The sequence below is a fragment of the Stylophora pistillata genome, chromosome 10 (assembly GCF_964205215.1).
Source record: "Stylophora pistillata chromosome 10, jaStyPist1.2, whole genome shotgun sequence".
NCBI classification, from domain to species: Eukaryota; Metazoa; Cnidaria; class Anthozoa; order Scleractinia; family Pocilloporidae; genus Stylophora; species Stylophora pistillata.
The window spans coordinates 30481034-30499784 of NC_142528.1; the positions used below are offsets into that span (position 1 = coordinate 30481034).

Consider the following 18751-nt stretch of genomic DNA (forward strand, 5'->3'; position numbering starts at 1 on the left):
GACCACATCAGTCTAAAATTGTAAACAAAAGAAAATTAGATAGAGCTCACCCATCGATTAATACAGTACCCGTCAATAAGTATCCACTCAGATCTCTGTAGAGATATATCAGAAAAATTGAATAGGTGTTGAAATTTGCATTTCTTTGTCAGATCGGCGGTATTTTTGATAAATAAGATTCTAAAGAAATTGTGGTGTGCCTCGGTGGGAAAATCTGGTTTTATCAACTAAGTTGATAATGTAAATTGCCTATTAGCCCTTCACGAGAGCGAATAATGTGTGTGATGGTCAAGTTTTCTTTTCGGTTAATTTTATTTAAAAAAAAAAAGGAAAAGAGAAGAAAACAAATACAGGAAGCTGCAAAAAGACATGAAGTTGTGCGGTCGGCATTCTAATGAAAAGGCTTGGAGAAATAAACTGTATTCAGTTGATGAAACGAATTCTAAAATTGACGAGCCTGTTTGATAAGACAGTTAGCGGATGATTGCAAAACAGGGAGGACATATGTGTTTCTTGTTGTTGCTTCTTTGGTGTTTTCTCGCTGAGATTCTAAATATAACGGGCCAGTTTGATAACACCCTTTCTCTTCCAGGTATTGATCGATAAGGAAATACTCCTTACGATTGGAATACCTTGCCAAAACTGCAGGCAGGTAACAATAATTAACCTTTATAACAAAAGATCAGTATGTATATTCTCCATACTGTTCACTATACGCTTCCCAAAGTGCTGACAAATGTTTAATTATGAAGCAAATCTTTAGTTGGTGATCATTTCCTTTATTCTCATGAAATTAATTCGTTAATGAAATTATCAACTTCGGATGTTTCTCGATCGAGCACAAAATTCTTTTCTCTCGCTATTCACAAAGTTTTTGTTGACAACTGTAGTAGCTCACGAGCGAGCTTTCATTCACCCAGCGGCACGCGCGGAAAAGCGCTCCAGCGAATAAAACCATGCGCGCGCATGTGACAGCGCAAATCTTATTGGCTAATGACGTGCACACGTTTGCCTGTACTCCACTGTTACGTCACAGAAAGAAAGACGTCAGCTTCACAAACTGATTACTCTGTCCACATCTGTTTTCGCGAAGAGAAGTTCTGTCAATCGTATCAGTGAGTTATGGAATCTCTAAAGGAAGAGATGATAAACTTCAAAGGTAAGTTTCAGTTTCTTGTTTAACCACAATAGTGGAGAGTACCCCACAAAGAAACGCGTAAATGCAATTTAATCTGAAACTTTTTTCACCTACAAGTATGTCATTCAGTAACTGTTACTCTCAGGTTTGGAAACTACATCTGTAAGCTAGTTAATTTTCATCATCAACCGTTTCAGTGGATACAGACTTTTTCGACTCCTAACCGACTAATAGTAACAATTGACCGAGTGCCCGATTGATAGAACGCGTTTGCACCAACTGAACAAAACCAAAATGATCACAACAGCCAATCAAAAATAGGCCACAAGGAGCCAATGAGAATTATCTTGAACTTCGTGAAGCGCGGGAAAATGACTGTGACCTTTGATTGGTTGCGTGGATGGGGGCGAGTTACGACACCAATTACAGTAAAGCAAAACTACTGCAATCGCAGATTAATTCAAACACTCTACTAAAAATGCTCAAAATCATTAACCACATTTAGACACTCAAAAGCCTCAACGGAACGGAGAGTTTTCTTTCCTTTCCACAATACGTTTCTTTTGTTTTCTTGTTTTTTTGGTTCTATTTTCCCATAATATTTCGTTGTCTGCATAGGGGGGGGGGGGGGGGTGTGAGAATTGCCTCTCACCTCTTCAGAGTTGACGGAAATGGAAAGAAACAAAGAGTAAAACGAAAATTGAACGCATAATATTCCATTTTAATTTCCTAAAAGCAAAGGTAAAATTACGATTCACGTTGAAAATTGCAAGTTCCACGACGCAATGTAAAATCTGCAAAAGAAACTCGCGTTTCGGCCAGAAAGTACAACATTTAGTGGACATTTCTACAGCTACAGATAAAAGCTACAATTTACCGGTAAATCAAAGTCTAACTGGCCAATCAGCGGACAGTTCAAGACAGTAATAAGAGTAAAGCACACTACACACTACGAAGGTAATAAGGATAATAATCAAAATTTTCTGCTGATACAATGAAAGCTTCCTGTTTGAATTAACTAAACAAGGCACCAGCTTTACCAGCTGCGGCCTTTCCTGAAATAATCCGGATCAATTTGAACTCCTGGGTTATCTTTTTCACTTGTGAAGAGAAGAAAAAATATCGCTCGCTGCTCTCGCTCGTGGGAAAAACAAAGGACAACTCGGCTATGGGGCTATTCTTCCACTTCGATAATCTCCTCTTTGATAAAGAACTCCACTGATTCGTCTTCAAACTCTTCTGCGTTACTATCAATCTCGTCCGTATCAATACCTACAATGAAAAGAAAAATAAATCTGCGTTAGTGGTCTGATGGCAGTTAGAGCAACAACAAAGCGATTCGAGAACCAAGAAAACTTTAGCCTACATTTGTGGAGTCTGTCATGGGCATATCGTTTCAACCGTGTCAATTCTAATTATTGTAGAATAATAATCAATCGCAGTCTGCCTCGGGCAAGGAATTCGCCGAGCTTCCTGGGTGAGAAGCCCTCGTAGTTTCCAGTAACACACCGCTATTAAGCAGGAAGGGCTGTACCCAGGAAAAGGTCAATGAATTCCGCATGGTTTGCCAGTCTTAAGATCCTTATTTATTACTCACCGTTTCGCAAGTCTAACCGCTGCGCCTTCTGCTGCGCAAACTCGTTGTTTTTCTTTTGCCTGTAGCCCTGAAAGTCTTTCATCTTTCGCCGCCGCCTTTCAATCAACTCCTGGAGGAAAACATGCCAAAGATAATGCGATGAGTTTAGAAGAAGCACTAAAGTTAAGAGCTCCCTTTTTTCCCTCAGAGTTCAAAGTGAAAAAAAAAAAAAAAAACAAGAGGAAACGATCTTAAACCGCTAAAGTTAAGCCTGAAAACCGCTTGGAGAAAAAAAATCTTAAAACCTGTCGCGTGGAATTAAGGATGGGCTTAAGAATCACGCAGCCCTAGCCCCGAAGACGAACCTCGCGTTCTACTCTTCCTCCAGACATACACCGTTTGCAACCGACATTAAAATGTCACGCAGCGATGCCAAGATGGAGGTTCCTGCCACTAGAATTTTTTTTACTATGATAACCTGAGTAATAGTGGTTTGCAGTTATTGAAATGGCTAATGATAAAATAGTTTTTAATAATTACTGTATCGAACGCTTTTGTGCTATTTTAGTAAATTGTTTGGTAAATCCAAATTCCGTGGGAAGATTGAGCAAGAAATCAATGTTACTTTATTCTATTTTTAGTTTTCTTTCGTATTTAATGCACATAGTTGTTCGTAAGTGTCTAGTTTCGACACACGTTCGTTCAGGAAGCAGAAACCTGAAACAAAATTGACGGCTTGAAATGAGCTAAATTTCAGGAAAAAACACAAAGTGGATGAAGTATGTATGTATGTTATTGTATGTATGAAAAAAATACAACTCCGTCACCCTTCACAGAAGCTGTTCCTCACCTTAGAAGCTCGTGATTGACTCATCCGATCCTTGATCTCGAACATGCGCTGGAACTTCTTAATGTCTTTCTTGATATTCTGAAAGAGAAAATAATTAATGGGGTAAACGAAAAATTCAACTTGGTAATTTCCAAAGAAAATCTTCAGCACATCAGTTTTGGAACTATCGACCAATAAAAGTACCAAGAAAAAAAAACAGGAGACCATCGACAAGGAACAGAGTTTTTATCTTTGTTTTGGCTCATTCAGAAAATCGATCCTATACGAAGTTTACTTTTACATGAAGGTAACAGTTTTCGGTACAAAAAACATGATACGGAGAATGGCCCCCCGGCCTTCCTACCTTCATATCGTCCTCTGAGAGGAGACTAGGGGGCCTGGGCCTCCACTGAAGTTGACAAAACTGATCTAATGCGTGACGTTGAAGAAGCTTGCCTTGGAATGACCAGATATAGTAACCATTATCTACCTACAGAGAAGATAGAAATGACAAAACATCATTATATAAAATTGTAACAAACGTGAACGGACAATGCCTACATACCACGCTTCCCTAACACCATGCAATGACACATCAAGTGCAAGAGAGCTCTTTTCCCACTTTGAAAACACGTATATCACCCAAACTACCTCAAGTCTGTTGCAGCCTAATGGCAGAGCATTTGAAGCAATTATTAACCAGAGCGTCATAGATTCGACACGTTGTTGATGAGTATGGTCTACTTGATGAGTATGGTCTACTTCTGTCAGCGACAGAGAAGTGGCACAGTTTTGTACCAAAAGTACTCCAAAACTGATTTGGTTTTGCATAACTTGGCTCAGTGATTAGTCCACAAAACTCACACCCCCTCCTCGACCTATCAAATTCACCCACGTTTTCTCGCGTTTCATGCAGTTAACCTGCTTTTACGTTACGTTCTCATTGGCTAACGATGAAGTCGAGCGTCGTTCTCATTGGCTAACGATGAAGTCGAGCGTCACTCCCATTGGCTGTTGTAACTATTTTGGTTTTCGTTATTCGAAACTCAAACTCTCTGGGACCACATATTCACTGAAAAATCTCCTAACCGTATCAATTGAGAAAAAGGATGACACAGTCGCTCTGATTGTTCAAGTGTGTTGTAAACCTTAACACGAGTGTCTGACTACTCCACAAAGCTTGCACCGAAGACCACGTTCACATTTTATATTCCTCCCATTGAAAACAAAACCACCAATACAACTAAAAAGCGTAAGTGGTGTTATTACATGACTCGGGCAGTCAGAGGGCCAATAACTAAAATCAACCAATCAAAATGCTCTATTGCCGGTCAATATTCTCCCAGTATTGGACCAGGCACTGTCCCGAATGGTCCCGAAATACCGCACTTGTGTCCCTTTGAACTTCAGTCGTATAATAAATCTCTTATTAACCAAGCTTGCTCGGAACCGTACTGGAAGAATATCGGCGCTCGGTCCGTACTGTCAAAACCTAGGGCCGATATTCTCCCAGTACGGCCTTCCCACTTGGTTAATAAGATATATTTATTTACTTAGGAGGTTGTCTTCTTATTTTACATTACAACTGTTGAGCTAAGTCAGTAGGAAGGGTGGTGCTGGAAGAGCAGTAACCCTTCAACTCTCCAAAGTGATAAACATGTGGCTTCTCCTTATCATATCTATACATTAGCCAGCAAACAGGTACTGAGAATATTCAAACTTATAAGGTAGAATTCGTGATCTAACATCACATTCTAGCAACCAATTTACAAGGAAATGCAAGGCAGTTAGAGGGGAGAATTTTAAATCAGATCTTGGGAATTAAAGAGTTCAGGCTTGGGTAGGAAGGTCTCACCCTGGTTACAAAAAGCACTGATTTTCCTAGCAAACTTAAATCAGGATTTCAGATATAAGGGTTGTGAAGAACCTTGTGTCCTCCATTGAAGGAACTTTGTTATGATGTACACTTTAATTGGACTATTTTCCTTACCTTGTGAGCCCACCAGCTGACTGATGTGGCCACGAATCTACCAGTAGGATCCCATTCAACATCAGTGGCCATAAAGTGCTCTGCCTGGTTCATGCAGACTACATCAGAAGTGTCATAAAATTCTAACACACCATTCATGCTGAGGATAACAAGAAGAACACAAGTTTGACAATGCTATTCAAGATCTGAGATGATAAGTGTGCCCAGCTCTATGATGTGTTTTTGCTCCTTATGGTAAGGCAACTGTTTTGGTTTAATTAACTGTCCCTTAATTTACTTTCAAGGAAGATTACTCAGTAATCAGTTTATTGAAAAATACTTTTAGGCTATCTCATTTTTGGGGGGCAAATTGTCACTTAGACGTTTCCTACAAGGTGTCTGCCTATGATTGTCTTAGAAACCCTCCCATCAAAAGTACTGGCTTCTACATGTAACTCTTTTGTACCCTTGCAACCACCAGTGCACTCTTTAGAGTCTGTATATAGGTTCATGTGCACCAGAAGGTACAGTTTAAACAAGATAATTTGGTTTCATCAATTGAGTTGATGATGTGAATTAGCCACCATATAGAGTTTCAAAGCTGACATTTTGAGCGTTAGCCCTTCGTCATTCACTCTGACAAAGGGCTCATGCTTGAAACATCAGCTTTTAAACTCTTTATGGTGGCTAATTTACATTATCAAATCAGTTGATAAAACCACACTATGTTGTTATACTCCCCCACCAACACAGCACCACAGTTTCTTAAGAAAATTACCCATTTATGATTTTGAACACACTTCAAGTAGAGACAAAACTTGATTACAATAGGTTGAGCAGACAAACTTTACTTGGCCATTTGTGGTCCAGACTTAAAAAAGTGGAGAAAATCCTCAACCCACCCCTCCTCCCCCCCCCAAAGGGTACTCCCAGGTATGGGCCATACAGCACTTACTTTCTAAGACCAGCAAGAATGCAAAATTGTCCATTTGGTGACCAAAATATATTGTTCACTTGCTTCTTATCAAATGTTTCTATATGCAACAACAACAAAAAAACGGAACAAAAAAAAGTTGAAAAAAATTTTCAAAACTAGCAATAAATGCACATAACTCCGAGGGAATTGTTGCCCTTTTTGAGAACTTCATCGCTTGCTTTGTTCTACTGCCACATCAAACTTGTTATCTAAGTCTCTTGCATCAGAATAGTCAAGTTAACACTCAACCAACAAAAAACTCCTCATTTCACTTGTAATGACTTACACACAACAGTGAGCTATTAACACAACTACTTCAAGCTACTTTCAGCTGGACAATCAGACTACACAACCAATAATCTTTAAACATTTTTTTTTTTAAGAAACACAAAATGTCAAAAACTCATTGATCAAAACTACCATACAATGAAATAGTATTAATAATTAATAATAATTAATAATGAAATAGTATTAATAATGAATAATAATTAATAATGAAATAGTATTAAGCATGATAACTGCCAGCAAGGACAGTACTTCTTTCACATACTCTCATGCAATTAATTGGTAAAATGATATTATTGTGATATTAAATATATATCAAATGTTGCACTGTCTTTGTCAGTGACAATACTTCAATTCTTTTTGATGACATCAATCAAGCCTCCTACAAAAACACTAGCTGATTTTCACAATGACATGTCCACTACATTAAATCTGTACTCACTAAGAAGTGAAACACTCCCTTGCTTTTCCATGTTGTAAAAGCTGGCCGATATTCTGGGACTCTCGCCATGGATTATGGCAAATTTACTGCCACCTGGTTCCCATGAAAAAGCAGTAACAGCCTCTGTAAACAAAATAAATGTTAGATGACTGATCAAGTCAGTGGTAAGATGTGCTCTTTCAACCTCGTGATCCCTAAGAGTGACTACCATCTAATTTCTCCTTACAATATCACCCCTGAATCACACATTGAGGCCAGGAGAATAAAAGAAATGATCACCTGCAAAAGAAACTCTTGATTGTTTTAACAAGTTCTCTTGTTCAGCCCTTTAGGAAATGTATAGAGAAAACAGTGTGGAGAATATGCATACTGATGTAAGGGTGTGAGGGGTTAAGAAAGCCTGAATTTCCTGAGTTGGTGCCAACATGAGAGTATGCCTCACGTTTTAACCTACCTTTCATTTCCACAACATCCACTGGAATCTGCCGCTCTCGCACACGGAAAAGCTCAAGGTTGTAATACAGCCCCTACAAAAGATGTAGCAGCTAAATGTAAGAAACTATCCTCAACTCTTATCCTACCAGAAGTGATTAACAGGTTACTTCTCCCTATAGTGTCCATACAATATCGAGCAAACAGGTATTGAGAATATTCAAACTTATCAGGTACAATTCACCTTGACCTAATGCCAAATTCTTGTTCTTATTTACAAGAAAATTTGTAACAGCTGGACGGGAGAATTACTAATCAGTTCTTGGGGGTAGAAAGTTAAAAACCACATACACTCTCATTGGGTCAAAGGATTACAACCCCAATATCACACATCAAGAACAGAAGATACTCCATGTTGATGAAAATTCACCACCAAAATTCCTTAGCCTTGGGGTACAGTTAATCCTTTCACTCTCCTAAGTGATTAACATGTAAGTTCTCCTTATAATATCCTTACATTATCCAGAAAAAAGGTCATGAGAATACTGAAACTAACAAGGTAGAGGTTATCTTTATTTGACACCAAATTCTTGTCACTAATTAACAAGGAAATGTGTAGCAGCCAGAGGGGAGAATTAACAATCAGATCTTGGGAGTGAAAGAGTTCATCAAAAGAAAGCACCAACCTTTTTACTTTTGGTGTATCTATCTACTTTTACACCTAGATAGTCTCCTTTTTGTTGCCAGTAAATCTTACACTGAAATCAAAATAAATTCAAAATACTGTTCAAACAAATTGCCGCTACAGTGACATCTGTTTATGCTGAAAAAACTTCATGTTTTGAGCATCAGTTTGATTCTCTCCCAGTTATCAGCACTTCAATTCAGTAGCAGAACTGGCAAAAGGAGAACTTCATCACTTGCACTGTTATATTGGAATAATATAATTGTCGCATTTGGTTACCTATGGCATCAGACTACCGAAAACTGACACTTGCAACTTTGAAATGAAATAAGAAAATCAAGACAATGTGTCAATGTTTTTTATCTCACAGTTGCCTTAAATGTCCACAGTACAATGAAGAAACTGTATTGAGGAAACACTAGCAGCATGCATTAAGAAAACCAAAACCAATTCAAAAGATTTACAATGGCTAATAAGAAAGAATGTAAAATGTCTATGAGAACTCAAAATGAACACAAGGAGAGAGGCAAGGAAATGTGAATAACCAAGTCGCGACTGGTTTAGTTTTCAATCTGAAAGTTGAGAAAATGGCTTCCCCTTTCCTCTCCAATAATATAACAGTGACAAAAAACCCTGCAAACCCTAAATTCCTGTAGACATTGAATAAAAAAATTTGCTTTATGAGCAATATTCACCAATTATTCAAGTAAAATCAGCTGCATTATCATTACCTCAGACACATTAAAAAGATTTTTAACTCGTATCTCTTTTCTGCTAGGTATCTCCATGAGGGTAACACGAGCTGGTGTGTCTTTATTTTCTGGAACCCAAAATGCTATCACATCATCTGTTGGAGACCACGCAAACTCCCTATCAAGCACAAAAAATGCAAAGTGCTATTAAGGTTAAAACTATGCTTTTAAGTTTTTTTTTTTTTTTTTTTACAACACTGACATACATGTGAGGTTATTTACTTTACCTGACCCCTTGAATCTTTAAGCTTTTCTTCTCTAAAAGACCAAACGACTACAGAAAAGCACAAATAAAATGTTCAGGGACATACATCGTCTTATTTAATTGCTAATCTTCATTAGTTGCTAATAGCTGACTGAAAGTGATAAACGGCCGAGGTGTTCTTTACACATGGATGTTTCTAATCATATAACAAATACTCCACCTACAGTTCTAACTCCGTTGAGTGACTATTATATAATTTCTCCTTATACTATTGCCCTTGAATCATAGGTAAAAGTCATGAGGAAAAAGGAAAATGATCACCAATTCAAGAAGCTCTTGATTGTCAAACAAATTCTCCTTGTCAATACCATAGGAAATGCAGAGGAAACATGGTGGAGAAAATGAACACTAATGTTATGGTTTAAAAGAGTAAAGTCCGACAAAGGCAATATCAGTGTTTTCACCAGGCTGCAGCCTTGCAGGATTCCCACAAGGAAAACTGAGATGATGCAATAAAAGCCAAGACAACGCACCCATTGAGGCACATTGGGCCTGGTGAGAACACTGCAATATTACTTTACAGTTTTCTCTTGCCTTAACATTTCATAATGAATACTCTAAACATCCTGTCTGAAGGCCAAGTAAGGGAAAAATATCTGCATGAAGAAGGCTATTTCAGGGAGAATATACGAGGTGACAACTCACCGGTGTTTCATATATACTTATGCTGTCCTCTCCTAAACGACCAAAATATTTACCCTCTGCACTCCATCTATAGAAATAGAGCATAACAATGATAGATACAAACTTAACTTTACAGCTGCAGCTTACAGTGTGTTCTCATTGCTACTACAAAACAACCTTACCTAAATACTGGCCACTGAGATTGATCTCCGCAGAGAAATCCTCTCTTTTTTGCTCCTGTGCGTATTTCCCAAATTACTATGGCCTGAGAGGGGGGAAGAAATCAGTATCATGACAATGTACACTGTGCAAGAAAGGAGTTGGAAAAGATGATAACTGGTTTGATCTTATTCAAGTCAACCACACAAATTATCAAATGCAATAGACTGATCACAAAAATGATTAATAATTTATAAAGTCTCCCTTGAGACCAAGTAAAGTTGGCAAGATTTTGTTGCCGTGTGCATCAAAAAAGGAGATTCCCCAGACACTAACTGAACAGAACATGCGAGGTTCAAATGCAACAGGACTGGTGTGACAAAAAAGACAAACCCAAAGTGCTGTAATACCTGTGGATCCTCAGGATTGTCTGAGAGAGAGCTGAAGGTCACCAAATATCTGCACAAAAAAGAAAAAATAAATTTAATGATTTCACCTACTTTACCTAGCTTATTTGTCACAGGTAGGACCTGGCTTCCAAATGTAACACACATGAAGCAGTGTCAAAACATTAATTCAAGAGTTCTTTCCAGCCAACTTCCTTGCCTACCTAGGCAAATTCTGCTTTAAAAAGTTAAAAAGGTCTGTGAAACGGTGTTGAATAATGTCCATAAGGTAAAGTTGAGAAATATAGGATGTTTTCCATGTTACATAGCTTCATCCAAACAAGGTGGGATTGGAAAATTAGAGACAGCTTGGGACCCAGTTCAACAGTACTTCTGTGACAATCCAAAAGCTATATCCATGGTAGAAGGCTACAGTCCAGCATGCATTTGAAGTAAAACTAACAAATAAACTTGGTTCATGCAGTATTTTATAGTGCATACCGTAGTTATTCGACTATAAGCCGACCTTGGCTATAAGCCGAGACCCTAAACTCGCGAGACATGATAGTCGGTGCAAACTTTACGAAAAAAATCGGAAAAATATCGTCTATAAGCCGAGACCACATTCAGAGAATTCTGTTCTCCAACAAACTGAAATGATCGCAAAATTTTCGAAACAGAAAAGAGTTTCAATGCAATATTGCCGTCGAAAACACATTCCGAGATAACCAGAGAGTACAGTCATCAGTGAGTCGCTAGAGGAAAGATCAAGAAAATCTCTTTAAGGGAGAGCTCGAGATGTCAGCGAAATGCACAAAGATGGGCCGTTACACTCAGAAATATCCGCGGTTGAATGAGAGATTACTTGATTAGTTTACAGAGCAGAGAAGCCAAGATTAGTTTTCTTTATACGTGATCACAAATTTCAACACCGTAACATGTGACAATGACGTGTTTGTTTACCAATCGTGGGAATGGGCAATTCTGATTGGTCGGTTTCGAAAATTTTAAAACACTTTCGCAGGCTCTGTACACTCATTCAAAACCTGCAGAATCTCTGATACTCCAGACGGCATGGAAGATAAACCAACCTACTCGGAATAAACGGCAGAACTAGCAGATGAGGAGATGGACGACGAATTCCACGCCGACACTGAGGACGAACAATAAGCCGTATTTACTACGCGCCGAAAACAACAAACCACTCCTTTGGAAGCAACCACACATTTAAAGTCAATGACCAACTTCAACTTGTTTTGCTATTTACTTCTGCATGCAATACCTCGGCTTATAGATGAATATATCTATGTTTCTTTTGAATTTGCTGTTTCGAAAAAATTGTGTTTGGAAAAACACTCGGCTATAAGCCGAGAACCCTTCTCCGGCTAAAAATTTTCGAGATTTTGGTAAAGTTTTGTGAAAAAATCGCTCGGCTTATAGTCGAATAACTACGGTAACTAAAAATAACAATGATAAGATAAAATTGGTACACAAGCAATATGCACCTTTCACAGGGAGAGAAATCTACAAGCTGGACTCCTGGGTGACTGAACCTCATAAGCCTTTTGAATTCTTCTCCACCCCAGAGAGCAATACCCTGGTTATGCAGAGTTGCCAAATACGTGCCTTTGGGTGACCAACGCACATATGTTTCAGTCCAGTTCTGCAGAAAAATGCAAGAGAATTGAAAATAAACCATATTTAGATAAAAAACATTACCTAATTTCTAGACAAAAAATCTAAATAATTTGGAATTTTAGCTGTGAATTTTCCATCAGCAGTCTGACACCATCTTTTTCCCACTAAACCACTATATTCACTGCTGGTTTATTTCAGTGTCTAAGTTATTTTTCTACCCCAGTTGACAAATTTTGGTGAGTTCTTTCAGGCTCTTTGATGATAGTCTAACCATGTGAAGTTTATTTCTTTATCAACAGATACATAACAAGACAACGTGATTCCCTAGGGTATCCTTAGACACAATAATTCACACCACAGCACATCTCTTTATCCAGGGGTATGTGTGATTAGAGGTGAATTTTCATTGAAGCCTGGAAAATGTAAAGAGGGTACATTTAATCAATAATCCTGGTAGCTTCATGCTTCAGAACTGGGATAAGCTACAGCAGGATAGACCAAAGGCTTGTACACTGACTATTTTTCACCCTCATGCTGGCTTACCTGTCTCTCTTTTGATAGAATTGGTTCCTGTTGGGTATTCCACATGATTGCAACTTTATCTCCTCCTCCATGAATCAAAGAGTATTGATCATTACAATCCTGGTCCAAAAGCCAAGATCTCAAATTCTCCTGAAAATAAGAAGGTAAGAATGAACCTTTATTATTGCTGTTTCTTGTTTACTTGTTCTGCTAACCCTTTCCACCCTCACATTAGTATGCATATTCTCCATACTGTTCTCTATACATTTCCTAAGGCCTGACAAGGAGAATTTGTTGAATAATCAAGAGCTTTTTTTAGGTGGTGATCATTTCCTTTATTCTCATGACTGTAACATTTGATTCAGGGGTGATATGGCAAGGAGAAATTAGATACCAATTACTTTAGGGGGTGAAAGGGTAAACTTGTTTAACAGGTTAAAATAACTGTGAATTGGATATAGCAGGTAGGATGAAAATTAACACAGCAGGAGCTCTGTGACTACTCTTTGCAAGAAGTGTGTGGGTATATTTTTGAACATCTCCCACTTAATACCAAAATGAAGAAGCATGATAACGCCTGTAGCTCATTGTTCTCACTCGAGACCTTAGTCACATACTGGTGAGGCTAAAAAAATATACCCTTAAGGTTAAAAGATTGGAAAATAATATGAATGAGAAAGCATCAGTTTGATTCTCTCCCAGTTCTCAGCACTTCATATCAGTAGCAGAACTGGCATAAGGAGAACTTCATCATTTGCCACAATTAAGAAACAAAATTAAGAAATAACTGTTGAGTCATTGTAAAACACTCAGTTTTAGTTGAGAAACCTGGTCCAAATTGACACAACTTAAGGCTGCCAGAATGAGCTCAAAACTCTTTGTACCCCACAAGGCATAGCCAAAAGTTATGTGAGTGTTAATTTACCATCAAATTTTTCACTTCAGTCTATACCCCTAATCTAATTTTCACTCACCTGTTGGACATAAGATTGTTTTGTAGGGGCTTGCCAGTCCTTTGTCAAATTTGCCAATCTAGAAATAAATGAATTAATTTCCTGTTACTCTTACTCATAACAACTTTCAGTAAAACCTTAACACACAATGCATCCCAAAAACATGTCCTCCTGTGCGACAGACTTACTTGTCAAAGTCCTCAAAATGATTAACAGCAAATATGTGATGTTTGTCTAGCTTGTAACCATTAGCTGTCTTCACAGCTTGTGCTGCATCTTTGGCATTGGAGAATTCTAAGAAAATATACCTGAAAATAGCAGAGTATTAAGAATAATTAGACAAAATAGCTACATTCTTCGAATGATCACTCGAGAATTACTTTTAACCCTATAACTTGCATTTCCTTGTAAATTAGTGACGAGATTTTGGTGTTAGATCTAGATATACCTATTAACAGGCCATCTGATAGGGTGCGGAAAAAAAATGGAAAATTTTGCGGAATTTTTCAGCAATATCATGTGGAAGAAAGTGACGATTATGTGGAAAAGATGCCAGATTATGCAGAAATTTCTAAAAATTACAATAAAGTTGTTCCCTTGGCTTTAACCAACGTATAAAATACACGATAACGTCTTACCGAGAATGACATGTTTAATCTTTTGCTGCCATTCATGGACAGGTATGTCTTCGTTCAACACAGTTTTTGTTGTTGGGTTTGTCCGAAGCTTAGTAACCAGCAATTAAATTGAAAGGGGAAAACTGGACACCGGAAGTCCCAAAATGTTAAAACAAAAGTAGAACCCAGGCCCATCACTAGAAGATGCATGGAACGCCTGGCGGTTTACAATTGTTTACGATCAAAAGGTGTGTTTTCGTCGCTGTTTTGGGTGAATAACTTCTTCAAAATGATCAATCTTTTCGCTATTTTTGCTTCTAAGGATGGTAAGCAGTTGCTTTCTTGCTTATATATAGAAATTTTCTAGTTTTACACAGAAAAATGCCCCCAAGGATGTGGAGAATATGGAAGTAAGCTAATTATGTGGATCCACACCACCGCATCCTGTCAGATGCCCTGTACTACGTTCGGGTATTTTCATTAGCTGTTTGCTGGATAATGTATGGATATTACAGGGAGAATCTACATGTTTATCCGTTCTGGGAGCTTAAGGGCTGAAACACTCTTACCCTTTTGTTATTCCTTTTTCATCCAGTGGATAATGCTCTGTAATGATCTTTCCAAACTTTGAGAATACTTTACGGATCACATTCTTTAACTTCTCAAGTCTATCTGGCGGAATGGTGGGGACATTATCCACAACAATAATGCAATCAGTCCCTTGGACTTCTTTAGGTTTCTCAGTTAAGATATCTGCTAAGAGTTCTATATTTGAGAAAAAAAATTTAAAGTTAAATGCTGTGAACTGGGATCTGTTCTTCATAAAATTGTTTTCAAAAGAATCCTAGTATTATTATGCATTTCTTAGAATTCAATTCCCAGACACAAATGTAATTTGCACATCTATTCATTATAGGGTCTGTGGTTGATCACAATGTACACAACTTAGATTCAAATCTGTAAACTTATTTAAGGCCAACCTGAGAGGACAACAAAAAAAAAGTCACCCTAAAAACATTTATAGACAGCAATTCTCCTTGCTTCTAAGTAGTTACATCTGGTTCTTATTGAAGCAAGACTGAACATAGTTCAACCCCAAAATAACATGCAAATCCTCCTTTCTTTTTTTTCCGGATTTACCGCAGTTGAGGGGTTACTCTGTGTTCTGAGTTTATTTACTGTTTTAAATTTTTAGTTTGCTTTGCCTCACAGTTATTACTATGAAAACAAAAAGAGAACAAAGGAATAAAATACAAAACCAGTTGGTGAAATCAATCCCTTGGATCTAGTGAAATCCTTATAGACTAACAGTTTTACAGGTTAAAAGAAAAAACAAACCAAAAAAAAAAGATACTTTCACATTTTTGCGATGAAATCCAAAATGTGGTTCTCCATTGTAAAACATGAAAAATCCCCGTAATAAGTTACTTGGAGCTATGGTATTGGACGGTGTGTTATAGATTGGTACCGTGAAACTTATTTGCAGCACCCACCCATAAAAGGATCAACAATAGAAACAGAAAAATTTGTTGAATTTCAACGAACAAATTTTGCCGTCAAGGAGAAACCACTTAGACAAGAGCTATTTTTTGGTCTGTTGCTATCTTCGAGTAACGTTTAAAACCCTGAATATTGCATGCACTCCTTCGCCAAAGTGAACAGTAGCTGGAGAATCTATTCGCGTAAGGGGACATTTATCACACTGAAAAAAACACATTTATGGTTCAAGAACAAATACAAGGGAGAGGGAATCCCTGAATATGGTATGGTACCGGCAGAATTTCATTACCGGAGCTTACATTTCAACTGGGGAGAAGTACATGCCGGCCTATTGTAGAAATTAATTTTTACCACGAGGGTTACTAAGTGGTGAAAACAGAAGTCTTAGGGGTGATCTCAAACTGTCGTCAATCCGAAATTATTTTGGGTTTAAAAATTCCAAAACCTAGGTTGGTAACTGACTATCCGTGAAGTTGTGAACTGAAATCCTTTCGAAGCCCAAACGTGGTGAAACTTACGAAGTTACCTTCATCTGTTATCTCGTCCATGAAGCCTTCTGGATCGTCAAACTCCGCATCATCTTCGTCGAAGTCATCTTTCCCGTTAGCTTCAACCTCTTCGTCGTCTTCTTCTTCTTCTTCTGAATCGCCACTGCCCGTCTTTTCATCAAATTCTTTATCCTCCGCCATATTCCCGATCATGGCCGCGAGCGCACAGTGGAACACGTGCACAATGACGTGTAGTATGGGGCCCTGGGAAGGAGTACGCAGGGCGCGAAGATTTCAACTCAAATGTTATGTTCCCGACTCATCAAAAAAAAAAGAGATTAAACTACGGTGATTCTTCTCTGTAATTTACTATTTCACGTCATTTGAGGTATTTGATAGTAGGAAAAGCGAGTTTTATATTCGGAAAATGTTCCTCATTTATCGTTATCGATGCAGTTTCCCTGTAGAGAATGTAATGTGTTTATCAAGTGATTTTGCGTTTTACTCATCACCATAACAATTTCCTGAAATGTGATTGGTGCACTAGCTGTTTTATCTTTTCACTTCATTCATTATATTTGTAATCGGACAGTGTAATCGGACAGTTGGCTGTAATTGGTCGCTTTTAATCAGACATGGACAGTTGAAGCAGCCTCTCATATTAAGTCCACTCATCTAAATCCATCAATCACGGAATTTATCAAAATAACCATAGCAACAACCACTTATTCTGAAAAAAACCGGGGAATTTCCAAAATAGTGGAATTATTTACTTTAGACTTCGGAGATATATTTTCTAAATGTATTTGTCTTGTTTTAGCATTGTAATGGTTATGATTAATTGGTGACAGGTCTTTGGGTTGTCCAGTTCAGTCTGTAATCACACTCGTAATTGACAAATCAGACTCCCACTTTGCAGCCATCTGTTGATCACTTGTATGATTACAAAACAAATTGGACTCCAGTAAATCCTATTGCCATTATTAATCATTCACAGAAGTCTATTAATCCTTTAATTCCCAGGTTCTAATTACTAATTCTCCCTTCTGACTGCTACACATTTCCTTGTAAATTAGTCATGAGAATTTGGTGTGAGATCAAGATAACCTTCCACTTGATAAGTTTGCATAATCTCATCACCCATTTGCTGGATAATGTATGGATATTGTAAGGAGAAGTTACATGTTTATCACTTCTGAGAGTTCAAGGGTTAACCTGAATAAGTGACTCCTAAGGTGGCATTTTTTAAAACTGGTTTATTTTTTAGGTAGTTTTCCTGCGAAAAGAGCAGGTTCCTGGAACATCTTTGTAAATATAATTACTCATTCATTTGAATCTTTCCACCCCTCACCAGAACTGTGGCTCAAAGCAAACTCTGTATTAATTTGCCTTATTACTGCATAACATTTGTTTTTCAGAGATGGTCCTGGATAGACCACTGAGTCAACCTGACTGAGAAGAATTACTGAAAATGATCATGGAAACAAACTTAATTACTGAGTAAGAAATAAAGAGGATATTTTATCGCCACACAGAGATACAAAGTTTCCCTTCAGGTGTTGAAAAATATTTCACAAGAGAGAGGAGCAAACAAGTGAATTATTCTTCGACACGAGAAGAGAAATTTTGTATCTCCAAGCGCCATACAATACTCTATCATATGAACACCGATGAAAAACCAGACCATTTCCTTTCACCACAAAAGACACAATTTAATATGAAACTATATCATTGCATAACAATATTATTTTCACGTGTGATGATATCAAGAAAGCTCACCTGGTATCTTATTGGTGTTTGTATAATGAAACAGCTTTTGAGCTTGTTGATTGCAAAATATTGCCTACTATTTGAAATTTCTGGGCTAACTTGTCTTTAAATAAACACTTCAACTCCCATAAGTCGAAGAATAAAGCAAGTTACTCAGGTCATCAAATTAGTCCGACATAAACCTGTAAAATGATAAAGCAAACAACGAATATATGAAATCCATATCTCTGAACTATGGTTATTGAAACGTATCTGTGCATCTTACGGGTTTATGTCAGACTAATTTGATAACCTGCTCCCAGTTGGCTTGTTAGCTCAATTAGTAGAGCGCTGCACTAGTATCGCAGAGGTCAGTGGTTCGAACCCTGCACAGGCCTGAATTTATTCAGGTCTGATTTTCATTATTGCTTAAATATTGCTCTTTACTGCGAGGATTGTGTACAAATACGTTTCTATTACTGCAGTTCAGATATATGAATTTCATATATTCATTATTCTTAATTTTATTTTCAAACAAGAAAGTGAAAGATGACTTCTTAGAACACAAGAAATGTGGAAATATAATGAAATAAACTATGACAAAGCATAAACAAATTAGGAAATTGTTTGAACAAAACCCTTTCAGTTTCAGCTTTTTTTATACTATAAATATACTTTCCGTTTTGTGGATCAACATTTGACAATCAAAACTTGCAACAAAACGTTGCTTGATAACATTGTAAAATTTAGAAATGATAAAAAGCTA

At 37.6% G+C, this 18751-nt stretch overlaps 2 protein-coding genes across 5 annotated transcripts in view; one reads left to right on the forward strand and one right to left on the reverse strand.

Moving 5' to 3' along the window:
- Window positions 1-1838: 1838 nt before the first annotated feature.
- LOC111325428 (eukaryotic translation initiation factor 3 subunit B) lies at window positions 1839-16473 on the reverse strand. The gene is made up of 20 exons (XM_022929230.2): window positions 16275-16473; window positions 14818-15013; window positions 13820-13939; window positions 13653-13710; window positions 12700-12828; window positions 12024-12181; window positions 10543-10591; window positions 10156-10238; window positions 9995-10061; window positions 9312-9358; window positions 9064-9202; window positions 8334-8405; window positions 7670-7742; window positions 7216-7338; window positions 6468-6546; window positions 5534-5672; window positions 3908-4033; window positions 3565-3642; window positions 2736-2844; window positions 1839-2410 (listed from the first exon to the last, which is right to left on the reverse strand). The coding sequence occupies exons 1-20, from the start codon at window positions 16447-16449 to the stop codon at window positions 2313-2315; spliced, it is 2118 nt and encodes a 705-aa protein (XP_022784965.2). The 5' UTR covers window positions 16450-16473; the 3' UTR covers window positions 1839-2312.
- LOC111325431 (QRFP-like peptide receptor) overlaps window positions 5632-18751 on the forward strand; it is a 39663-nt gene continuing 26543 nt past the window's right edge. For 2 of the 4 annotated variants that reach the window (XM_088735872.1, XM_088735873.1), the window contains exons 1-2: window positions 5632-5767; window positions 17655-17736. The gene's annotated coding sequence lies outside the window, so the exon portion shown is untranslated. Of the gene's footprint in view, window positions 5768-12704; window positions 12843-17654; window positions 17737-18751 lie in introns of those variants that run through there. The other 2 variants (XM_088735871.1, XM_022929233.2) reach the window with 1 other exon arrangement.